The sequence below is a fragment of the Patagioenas fasciata genome, chromosome 7 (assembly GCF_037038585.1).
Source record: "Patagioenas fasciata isolate bPatFas1 chromosome 7, bPatFas1.hap1, whole genome shotgun sequence".
In the NCBI taxonomy this organism is placed as follows: Eukaryota; Metazoa; Chordata; class Aves; order Columbiformes; family Columbidae; genus Patagioenas; species Patagioenas fasciata.
Window position 1 is genome coordinate 17,332,098 of NC_092526.1, and position 19,174 is coordinate 17,351,271.

At 60.3% G+C, this 19,174-nt stretch overlaps 1 protein-coding gene across 1 annotated transcript; it reads right to left on the reverse strand.

The window, feature by feature from the left end:
- Position 1: 1 nt before the first annotated feature.
- IHH (Indian hedgehog signaling molecule) lies at positions 2-14,832 on the reverse strand. The gene is made up of 3 exons (XM_065841070.2): positions 14,075-14,832; positions 8,018-8,279; positions 2-4,873 (listed from the first exon to the last, which is right to left on the reverse strand). The coding sequence occupies exons 1-3, from the start codon at positions 14,375-14,377 to the stop codon at positions 4,212-4,214; spliced, it is 1,227 nt and encodes a 408-aa protein (XP_065697142.1). The 5' UTR covers positions 14,378-14,832; the 3' UTR covers positions 2-4,211.
- Positions 14,833-19,174: the final 4,342 nt, after the last annotated feature.

Genomic DNA, 19,174 nt, shown 5'->3' on the forward strand with positions numbered 1-19,174 from the left:
GGTGTGTGTCGGGGGTGGATGTGTGTGTGTGTCTGTCTCTGTCCACACCGGCACAGTAGGCTGCGGGGTGACTCCCAGAGGTTGCTGCCTGCTACAGCACCTCTGTCCTTGCTCGGGGGAAGCTGCCGAGCACAGGGAGAGTGTCTCTGGGGAGGGCAGGGAGCCCCTGTACTGGAGCGGGGGCTCCCAACACTGTCCCCACACTTGGGTCCCACAGCAGGGTTAAGAGGGGGGCAGGAGGTGGGGGTTTGGGTTAGAGGGGGAGATGGTGGAGGTGTTTGGGGTGCAGGATGGGGTCCACAGCCCATGTCACACAACCTCACGGGGCTGCTGTTGTCCCAGACCCAGGGTGCTGGGACCCCCTCAGCAGCGCTGCAGAGAGCAGGATTCTGCCCCTACCTCTGGAGCGGTAGCACTCCAAAAAGCCATTAAGCTAAACTAAGGTAATGCAAATTAGGTTGGTATGGCCTCCCTCTGCGGGTACCCGCTGGCTGGCAGCATGTGGGGCTGAGATGGGCTGGGCAGCATCTCCTGAGCTTTTTTATGGGGGAGGTGGCTACGGGTCAGTTGGCTCTTGCTGGGAGGGGGATCCCTGCAACCTGCTGTGCCGATGCCCACAGGCACAGATATTTTAGGGTGACCTCCCCCATCACGGTCACAGCCCAGGCCATGGGGACACGGTTGGACCCAGAGCTCCCAGGCAATGGGAACAATCCATCTCCTTGCCTAGAGATACTTCCTCTTCTGCAGGGAAGGTTGTGAGTCCTACAGGAGCCACACTTGCTGTCCTCTCCTGCCCGCGACACTCAAAGATGCACTTCCCCACAAACAGGAGATGAGTTTGAGGTGCTCCGCACCCACTCCACAAGCTCCAACACCCCCCCCCACCTCTTGCTGGGACCCCAGCACCCAACGTGTCAGTCCAGGACTGGGAGCGGGGCTGGCTGGTGCTGCCACAGCAGAAGGCCACGGGTGAGGGACAGACGGGAGAGGTGGGGACCGGGACAAGGTCCCTCCCTGTGTTAACAGCGCCGGACCCTGTAGCCTTTTCAAGGCTCTGAATAGGGGGTGGTACCTCTCCTCCCCTGAATTTGGGGCCAGGGGACTCTTAGCGCTTGTTTAATATGCTCAGACAGGGCTGGAGGAGTGGGGGCGGGGGGAGGGTGGGACAACACACTACCCCAGATGGGAGCATGTGGGGGGTTTCTCCTGCTGCTTGCCCTTCCTCTCCCTCCCGCCCACCATTCACATGGTAATGAGGACAAATTGATGGAGAGACATCCATTGTGGTACCCTCCAGCCCAGACCTTCTGCTGGCCACCCACCAGCATCCCCATCCATCACCAGCCAGCAGAGACCCTGGTGGGACCCCTCGCCTGGGGCTGGCACCCTAGGAGATGGGACTGTTTCAGGTGCCCACAAGCAGTGGGGTAGACCCTGGGTTGCCTTGGCTCTCCCGGGGATGAGTGATTAGGGATTGGGGCATCCAGGGAAGGAAGAACCCCTCATAAATCCTGTTCGTCAGCAGGATGTAATTTTGTCCTCACTATCCTCACCATGGGCCTCTATGGGGCTATGGGGGAGTTAATGTGGCTTCGGTAGGGGAAAGACCCCAGAATCTTATTTATAGGTCCCTCCCTTCCTCTCACTGCCTTGGGGCTGGCCCAGAGCCAGGGCCGCTCACTTTCCCTGCTTCCACCCCAAAGCAGCCCTCCCAAAACTCTACAGCATCCTCCTAATGAGGCAAAGAGCTGCTCCCCTGTGCTCATTGATACCATAAAAACCTGGGCCTGGAAATGGGCTTTCCACAGCATCACAGGGCACCCCAAAGGGCACATCGTCTCCCAATGCATCCCCTGCCTCCAGCTCCCTTCCCCTTGCCTGTGACGGCAGCCTGATTGAAATTTCACTCCATAAAGCACCTCTCAAAGTCCTGACCCCATGCCACTCCCCAGGGACCAATTTGTCCTTCTCTGTAATAAGAACCTAATTAGATTAGCTCAGCCACCTCACAGAGCCCTTAAATTAGCCGTAGTGATGAGAACCCTTGCTGACAGCTGGCTGCCAAATTGCTCTGCACTGACCATTATGTGGGGTCCAGGGAAACGTGGGGTGGGGATTCTGCTCTCAGCACCCCCCAGGAGTCTGAGGCAGGTTGTCTGAGCATAGGGCACATGGGCAGAGGGTGAAGGGGGGACAGGGCTGGCAAGGGGTCAGGCGACAGAGCTAATAGTGGCTAGCACTGGCCTAAAGTGATATTGGAAACCTGGCACGCAGGGTTCTCCAGGAGCTCTGGGTTAGTGGGTGTTGTGGTGATGGAGAGGGTGGGGAAGGATGTTCCAGCACAGCCAGGCACTGGGGCAGTGGGCCCAGACTGGGATGGGGAGATGTCCCCGGTGGCCCTGTAGTGGCTGTCCTTCCTATATCTTGCCTCACTTGTCCAAGTTTCCAGCTGGTCCCAGTGACATCTTGGTCCCACATAGGCTGTGTCACTCCTGCAGCCTCCCCTGGGTATGGGGGAGCAGAGAGGGAGAGCTTGTCCTTACTGGTGGTGGGCACTGAGATGGGAATTTCTTGCTCTTAGAGAAGAGCAAGATGCCCTCTGTCCCGTTTATGATGGGTACTAAGCCTCCCCAATCCCTGTCTGCCCTCCCTAGACCAGAGCTCAGAGCATCTGCCTGGGAGATGATGGATTTATTAGGTTGCGTCCCTGGCCAGGAAAGATACATCCAATGAAGAGACAAAAATACACCTGCTGTCAGCTGTGCTCACGCTCTCTCACTTCACCCTGGACAACCATCACCATAAAAATTGTGCTTTAAAATAATCTTTAAATAATTTCTGCTTTTTGTTAAAAAAAAAAATACCTCCCCCCCCCAACCAAACAGCTTTTCCTCCCACCTGCTCCGATCTCACCCAGCACGTACCCACACTGCCTCCCATCTATGGTACATACAAAGAGCAGATAAATAAATAAAGACATATGATGCTGCAGGGTGCACATGGGTCACAAACCCCTCAAGCCCCCTCGCCTCCACTAACACGGAGCCATGGGAGGCTGAGGGTCTAGCTAGGATATTGGGGGGACCATGGCTGCAGCTCTGACAGGACTTGCCCCAGGTCCTGGGATCGGGTGAGCGGCAATGTGTTACCCTGAGGGTTTAGGATGCTGGGGAGGCTGGAGACATCAGACCAGGCAGGGTCTGGAGTGTGGGAAGCTTTTAAGCTTTGGGCTGAGCCAGCATCGGGGCGAGATGCCAAGAAGGTAAGGAAGGGAGCACTTTCTCCCAGCTGCTTTCCTTCCTCTGGCTCTGTCAGGCTGGGGCTGCAGCCCTGGCTCTCCCCTCCCTTGCTCCCACCCGTGCGTGCTCATGCCCAGCTGGCACTTGCACTCTCCTGCCTCTCCAACCCCCTTTCACCAGCCCCTGTGCTGTCACAACCTCCCCATAGCCATGCCTGCCCAGGTGGCTGCAGCGCAAGCTTGGGAAGAGCCCAGGGTCCACTCCCCAGCTTCTCACTCCAGCAGCACGCCTGCCACCAAGTCACAGGTCTCATCCCAGAGCCATGCCAGTCCCTCCAGCCCTGCCCATGCCCAGGCACCTCAGGCATACAGGAATTGGGTTTGGGTGCCATCCTGCAGCTGTATTCAGGCCTAAGGGCAAGGCACTGTCCCAGTATCCTGGTCACTCTTGCCATGTCCCAGGGTGGGAATGGCATTGTCCACTCTCCTGCCAGGGCTGCCAGCAAAGGTCCCTGGGACCCCTCTCCCAGAGCCTCCCTGCTGGGTGCTGCCAGGCTAGGAGCACCCCAGGAGCAGCCATGAGCTAGGGGCTCTCTCCTCTCCTTGCTCCCCTTCGTCTAACAGACTTCCGTTGTTAGCTAATTCTGCACACACACACACTCATCACACACACACACACACACATAGCAGCATGTGGATCCAGCCAGGGGCACCCCCATGTCTGGGGGGGACCCTTCATGACTCTCCCCTGCCCCCAAGAACAGGGGGTGACAAGAGGGTGGTGGGCATAGAAGAGGTGTGCTGGGAAGCCCTGATGCCCCTCAGCCAGGAGATGGCTGTGCCCTGAGCAGGCAGGACTGGAAGCAGCTCCTCCTGGGCACCCAGCTTTGGGAGGGGGTGCTGGGCCCCACTGAGCTGCCCCACAGCCACCACCTCCACCAGCAGTGCCAGCCATGGCCAGGGCACACCCTCAGCTCTCTGCCCAGGGCACCCCCAGTGGGTGGAAGCTGTCGGGGGGCAGGAGCAGCCTGCCCAGGCGGTAAAGCAGCCCCGAGTACCAGTGCATGCCATTCCCCTGCACCCCTGGCCACCCCACCAGGCTGTGGTAGAGCCGGAGTGGCCAAAAGGCCAGCTGTGCCAGCTGTTGCTCCTGCACCAGGGCAAAGCATGAGGCCACCACACCATCCACCACCAGTGTCCCATGGCGTGTCAGTGGGGCATAGGCTCCCACGTCCCTCTGGTCCTGCACCCCCACGACTTCGGCGGGCTGCCAGCCACCCCCCTCTGCTGCCACCAGCACAAAATGTCCAGGGTGCACACGGCTGGCAAAGGTGGGGCGGAAGTGAGCAGCAGGTGCTGAGGCATTCTCAGCCACGAAGAGCAGGTGGGTGGGCGTCAGGGTCAGGCGCCGGGATGGCTCCCGCGTCTCGATGACATGGAAGGAGGTGAGGACATGGGGCTCCTTGTCCAGGAAAGTCAAGAAGTCGCTGTAAGTGGGCCTGCCTGCCCCATCCATCGCCAGCACCCGCTGGCCCGGGCGCAGTGCCCACAGCGGAGTTTGGGCACCATTCTCCAGCGTCGCCAGTGCCCGCCCAGGGAAGCAGCCCCCCGTCTTCGCAGCGGCTGAGTGCTCTGCGCGGGGAGAGAGAGGATAGGAGGGTTACCCATCTGTCAGACCCTCAGCATTGTCCCTCTGTGATGCACAGAGACCCTCCCAGGCTGCCCAGCTTTGCCCACCCAGGGATAACCCTGTCCTGGCATCACCAATATGCACAGGTCCCTTACATGGCCTCAGCCAGAAATCCAGCCTCCCTGGGCCCCTGGTCCCTTAGCCACTGGTGATGGCACTTGGGGGCTCAAGCCACATGTGGCAGCACCTGCTCCCTGCTGCAGTTCCAGGGTGCTAGGGGCAGAGCCAGGTCCCAAAACCTGCCTGGTAAAGGGGATTGGGGCAGAGTCACTGCATCAAATGCTCAAGGCAGCGCTCAAAAGAGGGGAGGCAGAGCCCTGGCCCGGCAGTAGGCTAAGGACCAGAATGCCTTGTCACACTCTGCGTGCCTACAGCATCCCCCTCCCCTGCAGCTCTGGGCCTGGGTGCCACCAGGGAGGATGCTACAAGGAACAGCACAGGTTGCAATGTCTTCCCCCAGCACCGCAGCACATCCCTACCCCATGCTGCAGCTCTGCTCCCTTCTCCTACCCACTTGTCTTGTTCTCCCCACACCACTGATGCCAGCCCACCCCCTCTCTGAGGTGCAGGGAGGTGTCACAGCCTGTGGCCATCATCAGGCAAATGCCACCAGCCTCCTGATCAGGGCTTTGCTAGCAGTTGTCACAGGGTAAAGCACCCAAACTCTCTGGGGCTTGTTCCCTGATATGCTGGCAGAGTGGTCCTACCCCTACCCATATTAAAAGATGCAGTGTGTCACCTGGTGTTGTCAGGGGCCAACTCTGACACTTAGCAGGAGTACCTTGGCTTTCCAAGGAACAGAGCGCAGCTCTCACAGTACTTCTGGTCACCCAAGTCCCAGCAACCCCACCTTTGATGCCCTCCCACCATCTGCCATCTAGGGTCTTGCTCCTGGTCCTGCTCAGTCTCAGTCTTGAACTCCCAGGCCCTCTCCCAGGTGCCCATCTAATCCCTGAGTCTCCCCACCCAGATGGCACTGCCCACCCATCCCTCTTGAGCTTCGGGCAGAGCCAAATCCCAGCCCCCCGGCCCATGAAGAGAGGCATCCATTTCTGGGACAGAATCCTTTTATTGCTCAGATGAGGTGCAGCATCCGCCCCATGCCTGCCCCAAAGGCCAAGTCCCAAATCCTGCACCCCACAGGCCCAGGCAGGAGGCAGAGCTGTGAGGAGGGGCTGGCAGAAGGGCAAGAGGGCCACCTGGCAGAAACGAGGGGCACAGGCACTGGGCATGGAGGTGTCGCAGGTGCAGTGGGGGACCTGAGGAGATGCAATACATACAACAGGCCACACAGCCATCCGTACAAAAATAAAAGCCATTTACTAAGAGGCAGGAGCAGCCCGGCTGCCCTCTGTATACAGCTCTGGGGGAGTCGGGATGCGCACTCCACAGCCTCCACTGCACATCCCAGAGCTCCCCATGGCCTCAGGGATAAATATGGGGGACTCAGAGCCCCGGGGAGTTGCTGTGGAGCAAGGGGGCTGTGGCCAGTTTCCAGAAGCCCTCCAGGACCTCAGGGCCCCAGCCTGCTGCCTGGGCCATGGCATCCCTCTTTGGCTGGTCCAGGCGATCATGCCAGGATTCAAGAGCCTCTGTCCTTCTCCAGGGGCACAGCCCCACTTCTCTGGCCAGCCCCAAGGCTCTGGGGTCATGGTCCTTGCTTCAGAGCCTGGCCCCACTTCTTTGGACAGCCCCACAGGGTGCCCTGGGTTGTGGAAGCCCTGGTTCTTCGCCCACGCTTTGTCCCTCTTCTTTGGGGGTGCGTCGTTCCCTCTCTGCGGTGCGGTCGCCACACCTCCATCGCCGACTGGCGTTGTGCCCATCCTGGCATCGGCACGGGGGAGCGGGTCAGCGTGGGGGGCCAGGCTGGCGTCTAGGGGTGTCAGGCCGCTGGCCACGGGCTAGGGCAGTAGGACAGGCAGACTGCGGTGGGAGCCAAGCTCGCAGACAAGAGACATTGGGTTGTGCCAGTGTCCCAGCCCTGGCACCACCGCGGCACAGTGCGCGGCACAGGGGTGTGTGGGCGTGTCTGTGGGCATGGGTGTGAGGTCACAGCCCTCTCCTCGTGCGTGTGCGTGCAGGCGCTCCGTGCGCAGGCACAGCTCTCCGGCTCGGCGGTCGTGTGCCAGCCCGGTGTCGGTGTGCACGGGCACTCAGCCGCCGAGGCTGCCCCTGCGCCCATGCAAGCCCACACACACACATAGAGCCCTTCCCAGCCTGTCGCGACGTGGGCAGGCAGGCACCCGGGCTGCAGCACGGCCCTCTCCCGGCGGGTGGCCGCGGGAGGAGCGTGTCCCTGCGTGGCCGGTGCCGTGCGTGGGCCGCTGCTGCCCTCTACCGCCCGCAGCCAGAGCGGCCGCCCGGCGGGAGCTACGCGGGGGCCGGGGCTGCAGCGTCCCAGGCAGAGCAGCTTCTCCCTGGCCTGGAGGGGAACCCTTGCACCCCACGCAATCCCGTCCCGGCCACGGGCAGGGCCCGAGACTAGCCGTCCCACTGCACGGGGGGAGCAAACACCACCAACGACAACAGCATCCAAGGCTCCAGACCAACTCCCTTTGCACCCAGCATCCCCCAGCTCTGCTCTCCTCTGCAGAAGCTGCACAGCAGAGATCTGATCCCAGGACACCCTGACCTGTCCCTTTCTGGGTGTCCCCGACGCTGGATGGTCAGGGCTGGATGGATGCTGCTGCGACAGCAGGAGCTCAAGAGCAGCCAGCGGTGGAGGAGGGCAGGGCTCGATGGGGCTGATCATGGCCAGCAGGGCACTAATGGAGTGCAAGGACAGTAGCGGGGCAGCCACATGTGATGGGCAGACTTGGGGACAGGCTGAGGGAAACGGGGGCATGGGGTGGGAAAAGGAGACAGAGAGGATGGGTCAGACTGCAGATGGAGGGAGCTAGATGGGGAATTTGCCCCGTGGCACTGCTGGCCACAGACATGTGACTCACTCCCCACCTGACTGTCTGCCTCAGATAGGGAAATCAGGCTGCGAGAGCCAGGACCCTCCCCAGAGCACCTCACCCAGCCAGCCAGGCTCCCTAAGTATGGTGCAGCCTGGCCCCACTCACTGCCTTCCCTCAGCTTACCTGACTTGACGGAACAGTGGATGTGAGCCTTGGACTCGTAGTAGACCCAGTCGAAGCCAGCCTCCACGGCCAGGCGAGCTAGCATGCCATATTTGTTGCGGTCCCGGTCTGAGGTCGTGATGTCCACGGCTCGGCCCTCGTAATGCAGTGACTCCTCTGAGTGGTGCCCATCCTCGTCCCAGCCCTCTGTCACCCGCAGCTTCACGCCTGGCCACTGATTCATAACGGAGATGGCCAGGGAGTTCAAGCGGTCCTTGCAGCGCTGCGAAGCAGAAGGGCAGTCAGTAAAAGCTTCTTGGAAGGGGCAGGTAGCTGCCTAGTTGGCAGGTTGTATCCCATCATGTTTCCATGAAGCCTCTCTGGGTCTCTAGACCCTTTGGGGGTTGGCCCAGCTGAGGAAAAACTGAGAACATGAGGTGTCTTGTCCATTCCGTGCCCCTCAGACTCTTTGCAGTGCCCCTTGTTTGCAGCGTCCCTTGTTTGACGCAGCATCTGCCACACATGGGAAACATCTCTCCCCTACATCCCAGTTTGTTGAAAAGCCTGTTGGGCAGCAAAGCCTTGGTCAGAGTGAAATATCCTCTCTGCTCCCTGCACACCTCCCCTGTACTAGCACTGCCCCAGGGGCTCCCAGCTGACAGAAGGGGATGCAGTAGCTGAGACCCTGCTGCCTCCTGGCTGAGAGTATCCCCTAAGGTCCTCAGCACTGTACCCTGGCACAAATGAAACAACCTGGCCAGTTCTCAGCATAGCTCTGCTTGTTATCACTCATCAAGTCCTGAGACACAAGGACACAGCACTGGGCAGCCCCATGGCTTCATCCAACCTCTGTTCATGTGAGAAATGCCAAACGTGCCCAAGAGTTCTGTTGTGTTGAAGCAGAAGGGATGTGGGTGAAGCCCCGTCCACCTCTCCCTGCCACAAGGGCTGAAAATCCAGGTCTGAAGAACAGCAGAAGATCCCAAAAGATTCAGACCTGGTGGCCACAAAGGTCATACAAGTGAGGCAACTTCCCTGCCTCATTTGCCCTTCTCCCCTCTGCTGCAGTCTCTTGCACCTCAGCACTCTCCAGCAAGCAGAGAAATGCCAGTCCTGCATGCCTGTGCTGCAGCCCTCACAGCCTTGCCCTGCACTGCCTGCTTCCACCAGCTACAGCTGCATCTCAGGAAGGGACCATGTGCCAGAACTTGACTTGCAAGAGTACATCCTGCACTTCTGGTCCCTTCCACTTCTGTAAATCAGATGGAAGAGAACAAGAAAAGACATAAAACAAGCAATACGGGAGCTTCTGCACAAAACCAGGTGGATGGAATAGGACTATGCATCCTGGAAAGGAGATGCTGAAAGGTCCCAGAAAGTGCTATAAAAATCAAAGTGAATGACAGAGCATTCATGGTCACACATGAGGACAGTCTTGGAAAGCATTAAATGAAATAACTAGGCAGCAACCTAAAAAACATCCATCACAGGGGATATTTTCATGTGATGCCAAGCTCGTTGTTGGAACTCCCTACCATGGGATGTCTGTGGGCTGTGAGACACAGTGATGGTGGGCATGAGCCAGGGCTATGAAACTTGTTGTTGGCTACACCCCCAGACTCAGAAATGCCTCAGCAGTGCTTTCACAGGGACCTGCACCTTGAAAATATGTGCCCTCACTGTAACCTCAAGCACCTGCTTCCTTCCAGGGGACATGAGCATTGCTGCTTTTGGGGAAACCTGCTTGCGCTTGGCAGAGTCTAGTCCCTAGGAAGGGCAGTGCCAGTCAGGCTTTTGCCCTGTGTGGGGTGGGGGAGCACCTCTGCCCTTGTCCCATGGCTCCCTGGGTGTGGGGAGATAAGCCAGGAAGGTGTTGGACAAACAGTTGTCAGGTGAGACAGGGAGGGGAATGACTTTTGTCCCGTCCAACACCACTGTGGTGCCACTTGGCACATGGCACAAAGAGCTCCCAAGGTCCCTGACCTCATGGGGACCCTGCAGAGAAGGGCAGTAAGGGGGTTGAGGGCTGGAAACAGGCAAGGAGTCCCCAGTGCCACCTTGCATCTCCCAGCCATCACTCCAGTCATCCCTTTGCCGCTCCCACACCAGCATCCTACTCTGAGCACCCCTCCTGCCCTCACTGCCAGCCCTCCTCTTCTCCAGGGGAACCCTGCCTGCACACAAATACCCGAGACCCTCCAACCCCTGTCCCCCAGGCAGGGACACGGTCAGCCATCAGCCCTTGGGCCAGGGCCACCCTTTCCTGGCAGGACCCACCTGCGATGCCTTGTCCTGTGCATGTGCCCCTGCCAGCACAGCCCAAGGATCTCAACTACCCCCCCGGCCCGGAGCACTTCTCCACTGCCCGCCCGCCCGGCTGGGCACACAACGTCAGGCAGGGCTCCGGAACACCCTGTCCCCGGGCTGCCGAGACGGGCGGCTCTTCCTGTGCCCGTGGTGGCCAGCAGGTGTCAGAGCACGGGCAGGGAGCAGGCAGCGACGGGCAGGTAGCAGGTATCAATGGACAGGGAGCAGGCAAGGACGGGTCGGGGAGATGGCAGGTACCAGCAGGTGGGGAGTAGGCACGGACAGGCAGCAGAACAGCAGGCAAGGAACAGGCATGGATGGGCAGGGAGCAGGCAGGGATGAGCAATGACAAGCGGGAAGCAGACAGTGATACGCAAGAGCACGCAGGCAGGGATGGGTGCTGCCTGCCCAGGGGCTCTGCTGCCTGCACAGACAGATAGGCAGAGACCAAGAAACCAACAGGCAAGGGCTGTCTGCAGGCTCTGTGCTTGCGGGGACTGCAGGGAGAGCCCACCTTCTCCCCACGCACAGTCCAAAGAGGCTACAGCATCCTCAGGGACCAGGGTGACCAAACCTGCATGGCATGGCCCCCCTCCCACCTCAGGGTGAACACGAGCTCTCGCAAGGTGATGGCAAAGATGTGGAAATGCCACCATGTCCCATGGGCCCTGCAGCGCCTCAGCTGGAGTGCAATGTCCAAACTCAGCCATGTTGCACTGAGCCATGGCTCACCAGCCCCAGCACTGCTCTGGTGCCAAGACAGGAGTCTGAAACCTATGCAATGGGCACATAGCAGTGTTTGGGGGGAAGGCAGGTGGTGACAGTGCGTTAAACAGGGGGCACAGCTTGTCCCTGTAGTGGCACAGATGACTGGACACCCCCAAGCCACACGCAGGACAGGACCTTATGCCATCACACTGAGCTGGGTGGCTCTATGCTGTTCTATGCACATCACAATGGAGATCTTGGGCATATTGGGCTGGGCTGAGCAGAGATATTCTTCCCTCTGACCAACGCTAGCATCCCCCTTCTCATGTACAGACTGGTGACAGGACTGTGTTCTGTGAGAGAAGCTAAACCCTTTTAGGGAAGGCAGCCAGTCTGGAAGGAAGGGCACAGCTCCAAGACAGTGCACAGTCAGCAGGGACCCCAAGGCCATCTCAGGGGACGTACTAAGGACAATCAGGTGTGATCACAGTCTCAGCAGAGGTGTTGTAGATGGAGTCTGCTTGGCCACAGCCGCCCCCACATCCAAAGCCTGGCTAGGAGAAGAGGGATCCCACTAGCATCTCCTCATCTGGTGAAGTTTCTCCCAAAGGAAGCCAAGAGTCTTATCCCAAGGTCTCCATGAGAAATTCCTCACCACTTCAAGGATGATCTCCATGCCAGCTGGGACAACAGCAGCTTCAAGGGGTGATGGCTGGGGTAGGGAGAGGCTTGGGGTTGAGACTCCATGGGGGCAGGGGGCCCAAGACATTCCTGGGCCAGGCTGCTGGAGAGAAGTGAGGCGGGCTCTGCCTCCAGTCTTATCTCAGCACCTCCGAGTGGGACCAGCGAGAGCAAACACACTGGAATTCTTGAGGAAGATGAAACGATAAAGGAAAGGCGGGCAGAGAGCAGCACTACCCACCCCCCCCAAGCAGGCAGCATCTTCCGGCTGCCTGGGACACCCAGACCCTTGGACTTGGGGAAAGAAAACAGGTTTGAAGTGAGTCAACAGCAGTAAAAGCCAGCACACTAGGGGAGGGGACAAGGAGTTGGGTCAATGGCCCTTCCTAACCCATAGCAACATAGGGCATGGTGCCAGTGTCAGAGCTCCCACGTCTGGGGACATCTACCACAGCCTGGGGCCACAGGACAAGCCCAGAGGGCTGTGGGATGGCAGCAAGCTACCAGTAGTCATGTCACCTCCACAGCAATTGGGACAGTTCCCTGCAGAGCTGCCCAAGGCACCAGGATACCTATCTGTGCATGGACATGTGGTGGTCAGGGTAAGAACCCTGGCTGCGGTAACAACCCTCATTTGGGCACTGCAAGAAGACAAGAGAGCTTCCAAGTACCCTGCCAACAAGGCAGTAGGACAGCGGGAAGTGTGGGGCTGGCAGGTGAGACATGGAGCCCTCCCTATCCCAGGGATTCCAGAGAACACTGACTGGGTTAGGGCAGGCAGTGGGAGCAGTCAAGAGCAAACACAGCTGTAAGCACTCTCTTGCCTCTAACTCAAGCAATATGATGTCGCTGGCTTCCCTGATGCACGGACTAGCGGAGCTCACTGCTCCCTCAGGTGTCCCTGAGGGATGCTGGCTCCAGCCCAGCCCCGGAGCTCCAGTGACTGACCAACAACCACGACTTCTGCAACTCTTTGAGCTTGGTTCTGCCTCACCGGGGGTCTCCATATCTCTGCTGCAGATTGTAGCCTGAGAATCGCCCTGGACCACAGCCCCTGCCCTCAGAGACCTGCCCTTGGGGAATGCAGGGTTGCAGAACTGTCAAGCCAGCACCCAAGCCACTTCTCCTGTTGTTACCAACACCTTGTCCAGAGGCCATTGCCAGAGCCCCACTCAGCGCCTGCCACCATGGCCACCCATGCTCACCCACCCACCAGCCCCAGCCCAGGGGTGCAGTTGTCAGCAGGGCAGCCCCAGCTCCCCCCTGCCTCTCCCAGGATCTTGCTCAGTCTGTAACCCAGTGCTAAGGCTGGTGGCCAGGTTTCTTAGCAAGGCCGTGTGGCTCCTTATCTGCATTCCTGAAACCCTCAGGCATTCTACTGGCAATATTAAAACACAGAGTAACCTTCGTCCAGCATCACCCCCTCCTCCGCTGCCATCCTCTGTCCTCCCCACCTCTCCTTCCCACTGGCCCAGGGCACTCGCAAGCTGGCTGCAACACGGCATTTGCAACAACAGGTTGTTCTCATCCCCAAGCGCAGCAAGCTGAGGGCAGCCCCCACCAGGCACCGTTCACCATACCACACGGAGACACGCGGGAATGGGGCACTAAGGCAGGGCACAGGGTTTCGGTAGCAGAGTGGGGACAAGGACAATGAGGGTGCTCCCGGAACCCAGCTGGCTGCTCTGCCCGCTCCCCTCTCTGCCAGCACATCAGGCTCTGCTCTGCCTCTCGGCTCCAGTAGGCAGGCTGCCGGCTCTGCCAGCTGGTAGGGAGAGCCGAGAGGCAAGGGCAGGATGGGTGCAGTGGGGCAGAGTGCTGCCCAATGGGGGAACAGCATGGCACAGCACTGCTGGCTCGGGAGCAGTTCGGCAGGATGCTGCCGGATCAGGGGAAGTGTGGCATGGCTCATGAGGGCACAAGGGCAGGCTGCTATGAGCTCGGGAGGCACAAGGGCACACCTCGGGGTGCAGCAGGCATGGGTGCCACAGGCTCCGAAGCGCAGTGGAGTAAGGTGCTGCCATCTCGGGGGACAGGATGCTGCCGGCTTACGGGGCAGCGTGCTGCCGGCTCCGGGCGAAGAGTGCTGCCGTACCAGTGTGCAGCGGGACAGGCTGCTGCACGCTCCTGGTCCGATGCGCCCAGCTCAGCCGAAGGGGTAGAGCTTTGCAGCGCCCGGCGAAGGGAGATACCTGCGCTACACAGTCAGGAGACCGGGCCGGGCACCGGAATGCCCTGAGCAGGACGGGGAAGCTGCAGCGTCGGGTCCCCCGCTGCTGCCCGCGCTGTCCTGGGACAGCGAGCCGCAGGACGCTCCCGGGCAGCTTCGGTGCTCGCAGGTGCCTGGCGAGCGGGGAGAAGCGGGCGGCGGTGGGGCTGTACCTGGGTCATGAGCCGATCGGCGCCGGTGTTCTCCTCGTCCTTGAAGATGATGTCGGGGTTGTAGTTGGGCGTGAGCTCCTTGAAGCGCTCCGAGTTACGCGCGATCTTGCCCTCGTAGCGGCCGCTGGCCCCCAGCGTCTTCTCGGGGACGTTGGGGCTGAACTGCTTGTAGGCGAGCGGGATGAGCTTGCGGGGCGGGCGGCGGCGGCTGCCCACCACCCTGCCCGGCCCGCAGCCGCGTACGGCCGGCGCCAGCAGCAGCGCGCACCCGCTCAGCAACAGCAGCAGCCGCGCCGGTTTCATGGCGCGCCCGGCGGCCCCGGGGCGGCCCGGGGGACCGGCGGCTTCGGGGGCTCCGCTAGGCTCGGCCGCCGCTCCCGCCGCCCGCCCCGGGGCTCCCCATGCGGCGCGCAGCCGGCGGACAGGTGCCGGTGCCGGTGGCGGCGGCGGCGGGGCGCGGCGGCTGCCCGGCGCGGGTGCGCTCCGGCTGCCTGGTGCGGCGGGCCGGTGGCGGCCCGCTCTGAGCTGCCGTGGCCCGGCGGCGGCAATAAATAGCGAAGGGACGTTTGTTTTGGCAGGGGAGCGGCCGCTTGCGGGGCGCAGGGCGCGGGGCTCGGCGCTGCCGGAGCCCCCCGCGGTTTGCGCTTTGGCGGTCAGCGCGGCGGGGCTGGAGCCGGAGCCGGAGCCGCCGCTGCCTCCGCTCCCCGGGCAGGAGTGAGAGGGGAAATTGAAGAGATCCGGGACCGGGAACCGCCAGGACCGCACCCTGCCCGTGTCCCAGCCTCCCAGCGCCCTCCCTCCGTCGCCTCCTCCCCGCGGAACCTGCCCCGGGCCGCCCGCAGCCTCCTCCCCCCGGCCGATCACCACGGCCCGCAACCCACCCCGCCGGGGGTACCCGCTGCCACCTGCCCCCCGGGGCAGCCCCGCCACCGCCCCGAGGCGCGCCTGGCCCGCCGCACACCCTCCCCGGGGTGTCCCACGGGGGGTCCCCCGCGGCGGCGTGGGCGCGGGGTGGCACCCCCGGGGCTCCGGCCCCTGCCGCGCCGCCTGCTCGCCAGGGGCCCGGGCCTGCGGGCAGGGATCAAACAGAGCAGGGAGGCAGCTGGTTGAAATTTAACCACAATATTCTCGCTCCCCATTGTTTCCAGGGAGGCCCGATATTTCCACAACAGGATTATGGCATCTGATTAACTCGCTGAGACAACAATGAGGGGCTGGGATGGGCTTCCCCTTCTAGCTGCCAAAAGGGGAAAGTAAATACAACACCCTGATTTCAGGAGCGAGGGCTTGCAGGGCCCCCCTGGTTCTCCCCCAGCTGTGTGCTGGGGAGGGGTCCAGCACAGCCCTGCTTGCACTCCCTCTGGCTGCCCGGGACATTGCCAGGTGAGGCAGTGCCTTCGGATGCCCCTGCATACACAACTCTCAGGGATGTCCCCTTGCCAGCTCTTCAGTGGGCACAGGGCATGGGTCTCTCCTAGGGATACACAGAGAGGCCAGGCTGGAACAGCCCAGCCAGCAGCTGGGCTCTGACAGCAGGGTTGTGCTGGCCTCAGCAGGACCAAGAAACTTGGACAAGAGGGATGCAGGATACAGACTCAGCAACAACCACAGGCTTGGGATGCTGCTATCCAGTGGCCCCGTGGACCATCTTCCTTTGCAGGAGCTGCAAGGGAAGTGCAACTGGCCAGAGGTGTCTCCATCAGGTTTTCATACTGTCATTTTGTACCCAAAACCAGTATCCAGAGCCTATGCGAAGTCCTGCCACTGTGCAGGATGGTGAGTCTGTCTTGCTACTCCTGCACATGATGCAGCAAGAGGGTGTGGCCAGCAGTCCCAGGCCACCCCACTTCTGTATCTGTTCAGCTGATCCTTCCAGTGGAGCATCCTTAAGGGCATCAGCAGCAGGGAGAGCAGATGGGACAAGTCACAGCACCACTCCCCATCCCTGCTCCTGGCTTCCCAGGGCTGCAGAAATGGCACAGTTCTCTGTGCCTCATGGGCACAGGAAAATTGGAACCTGGACTAAGTCCACAGGGTCCTCCAGGCCAGTTTATACTCCCACAAAGGAATAAGTCCAGGTCCCCACCTTGCTCATCACTGACACAAGGGAGTGGGGAATAGGATCATCTGTGGTGGTGCTGAGTTTGGGGGGATGCAGAACACCGGAGACAGAAGTGTCCTATGTCTGCTGATGACCAAACCCCGACCTTCAAAGAATGTCTGCAGCCTGCCAACATGCAGAATGCATGTCACATGTGTCTGTCCTACTCTCAGCAGCTCTGGGCTGACAGCAGCCCTGCCCAGCCCTCATTGGTACAACATTCATGTCCCATGAAAGCCCAGGGCTGCAGACTTGGAGCTGAGTTTGTCTGCGACAGCAGCTCCTATACATGCAGGGGCCCCAGCATCCTGCATCGGCTCTGGCCACAGTGACAGTGTCCTGTCACTGGGTGCAGAGTCCACCACCTCCTCATGCAGCAGAGACCTGCTGGGATGGCCTGGATCCTGCATGGGACACAGGACACAGGAGAATGACTTGCTCACTAACAGCTCTGTGCTGAAGAGCAGTTCCCTAGGAATTGTCCCAGCTCCAAATGCCCCCGGTCCTGTCCCAGCCCCACTGCCCTGTCTTGGTGCCAGGAGTGACTCTGCAGGGAATGCTGTCCCGGCTCTCAGCAACCCCTTTCATTGGGGCTGAGGCAGATTGCCCACAGCATCAGCATTCCCAATGCCAGCTTGTGTCTTTGCCAGGCAGAGCCCAGTGGCACATAGGACCAAGTGGTACAGGAACCCCAGGCACGATAGGGCAGGCAGAACTGGGTGTGCAAGGATGGGGCTGCAGGCTGTAACAGGGTCTGTCTAACCAAGGAGTGAGGGGAGATTTCTGCTGCAGGAGCAGATTTCTGCTCAAGAAGCTGGTGGGAAGGGACATTTGCTGCTGCAGTACTAGGTCACAGGGAGGAATTACCTTCCAGTGGAGGTGGGAGAGATGCAGTGTCCATCGCTGTATTGTACATCATCTCCCACACTGGGATGCCTGGCCACCATGCACTGCTCCTGCCTGCATCCCAACCATGCCCAAGTCCTTCCTTCCTCCACACCTCAGCTTTCTTCATCACTACATCCCCCTATCCCTGCCCAAGCAGGAGGGCAGCATCCTGCAGACACCTTGGTGGGCTCCCAAGGCTGCCCAGGGCAGGGGTCTCGGTGCTGCCACAAGGCCCTGCAGGGCTGGCCGTAGCCAGGTGTTGCACAGGGTGAGTGGGCATGCGGGCAGTGGAGCTGGGCGATGCAGTCTAGGTGGTGCTATTTCTCTATTTTTGCACTTGGATGGGTTTGAGATTTTCCTCTCCCTGTTCCCTGCCTTAGTCGTCTTCGCCTCTCTTTTTTTTTTTTTTAACTTTTCCTTTTCTAAAAATACTTGACAGCGATTGAAAGGTCCCTTTAATCGAGGCCACAGAGCCCTTATTAAGGGCACGGGTCGGGGTGCTGGGCTGTGCCCGGCATAACGGCTTCATTAAACCCTGCGAAAACTAATATTTATGGAATCAAATTTATGGAGGCTGAGGCCGAACTTGTGGCCTTTAATGTGTGTCGGGAGCTCAAATCCAGCCGGCTCCAGGGGGGAGGGGTTGGGGACAGGGAAGGAGACCCCAGCAGGACAGGATGGGACAATGAGTGGTGACATTACACGGAGTGGGTAGCAGCCTGGGCCAGGGAGGCACTAGCAGCCCCATGTTAGAGTCTTGGGGGATGGGGTCCCTATGGGAGCCTGGGGGCCATCGGCAGAGCTCTTTTTCCCACTGATGTCTTCACTCTCCTGCTTTTATTTACCCCCATCCATGCCCCTGCAGCCCCACCTGCCCTTGCCTTGGGAGCAGGGTGAGCGGAGCAGGATCTATCCCTGCAGCAGGCCTTTACCCCCAGCCCATGACTGCTGGGGTGCTTGCTCACCCCTTGGGCACAGGCCTGCAGGGCAACTCAGGTGGGCTTATTCAGCAGCAGGACATGGCTCTTCAGTAACACCCCTGCAGCACCCCTGGGGCTGGGACTGCCTCCCCTGAGCTGAGCACCCCAGGGAGAAGCAGAGACACAGCCCAGGTGCAGCAGGCAGCTTGATGACTCCAGGGTGCAGGTGCTGTTTTGCACCACCCGGTCCCCTGTAGAGACCACCAGGCACTGGTACAGTGGGATGAGAATCTGCTCCCCCCACATGTGATGTCCCTTCAGCCCCAAAGGGGACAAATGAGCAGGACGCATTGCTGGGGTGATAAACCCTCCTCCTGCAGGTCCTGGCATGCACAGGGAAGCAGCATGAAACCGGGTTTAAGCAGGGAGCTGAGGAATCTGGCTTGGAACAGAGCAGTTCCCAGGCCAGGAGATGGAGCCCATGTAGATGGAGCAGGGGTTGCACCAGAGGACATCCTGGTGACAGAAGACACACGAAACACAGAGCTGCTAAACTGCTACCCCAGTCCCACCACTCCAGCCGGTAGCAGGATGGTTCCTGGTCACAAGTGTCCATCAGGCAAATCCTGGCAGATGGGAGAAGGCAGGATAGAAGACAGCTGTGGCTGTTGGCACAAGTTCCCCATCCCATGGCTTCCCCTTCCCACCACTCACCCTACCCCACATGCAGAGAGGAAATATAAAAAGCAAGCGGCTGCTCTCACCCTGGGACTGGCCGGCTGTGGCCCAGCAAAGGCCCTTTCATTCCCCTTCCACAGGCACAGGGGCTGCTCCGGATGTTTTTGTGACTGTGACCGGCCCAGCCTGGGGGAGCAGGGCAGCTGGGGGCATGGGTGCCTGCCCCAAGAGAGCGGCCCACGGGCTGCCTGCCTGCAGCAGTGCTGCCTGGCTCTCTACCTGCTGTTTTAGGACCTGGCTCAGGCACATGAGTGGGGTCCTGGCCCCAAAGAAAGCATGTGGACACAAGGGCTAGAAGCAGAGAGGGGTTATGGATGGATTGATGGATGGATGGATGGATGGGGTATGGAAGGGCAGAGGTGGTGTGTCCAGGGAGCATCTATAACTTGCTCCATGGCTGCTTTCAAGCCTGGGAGCTTTCAGTGCCTTAGTGGCTTGGTTGTCCCCTGCCCC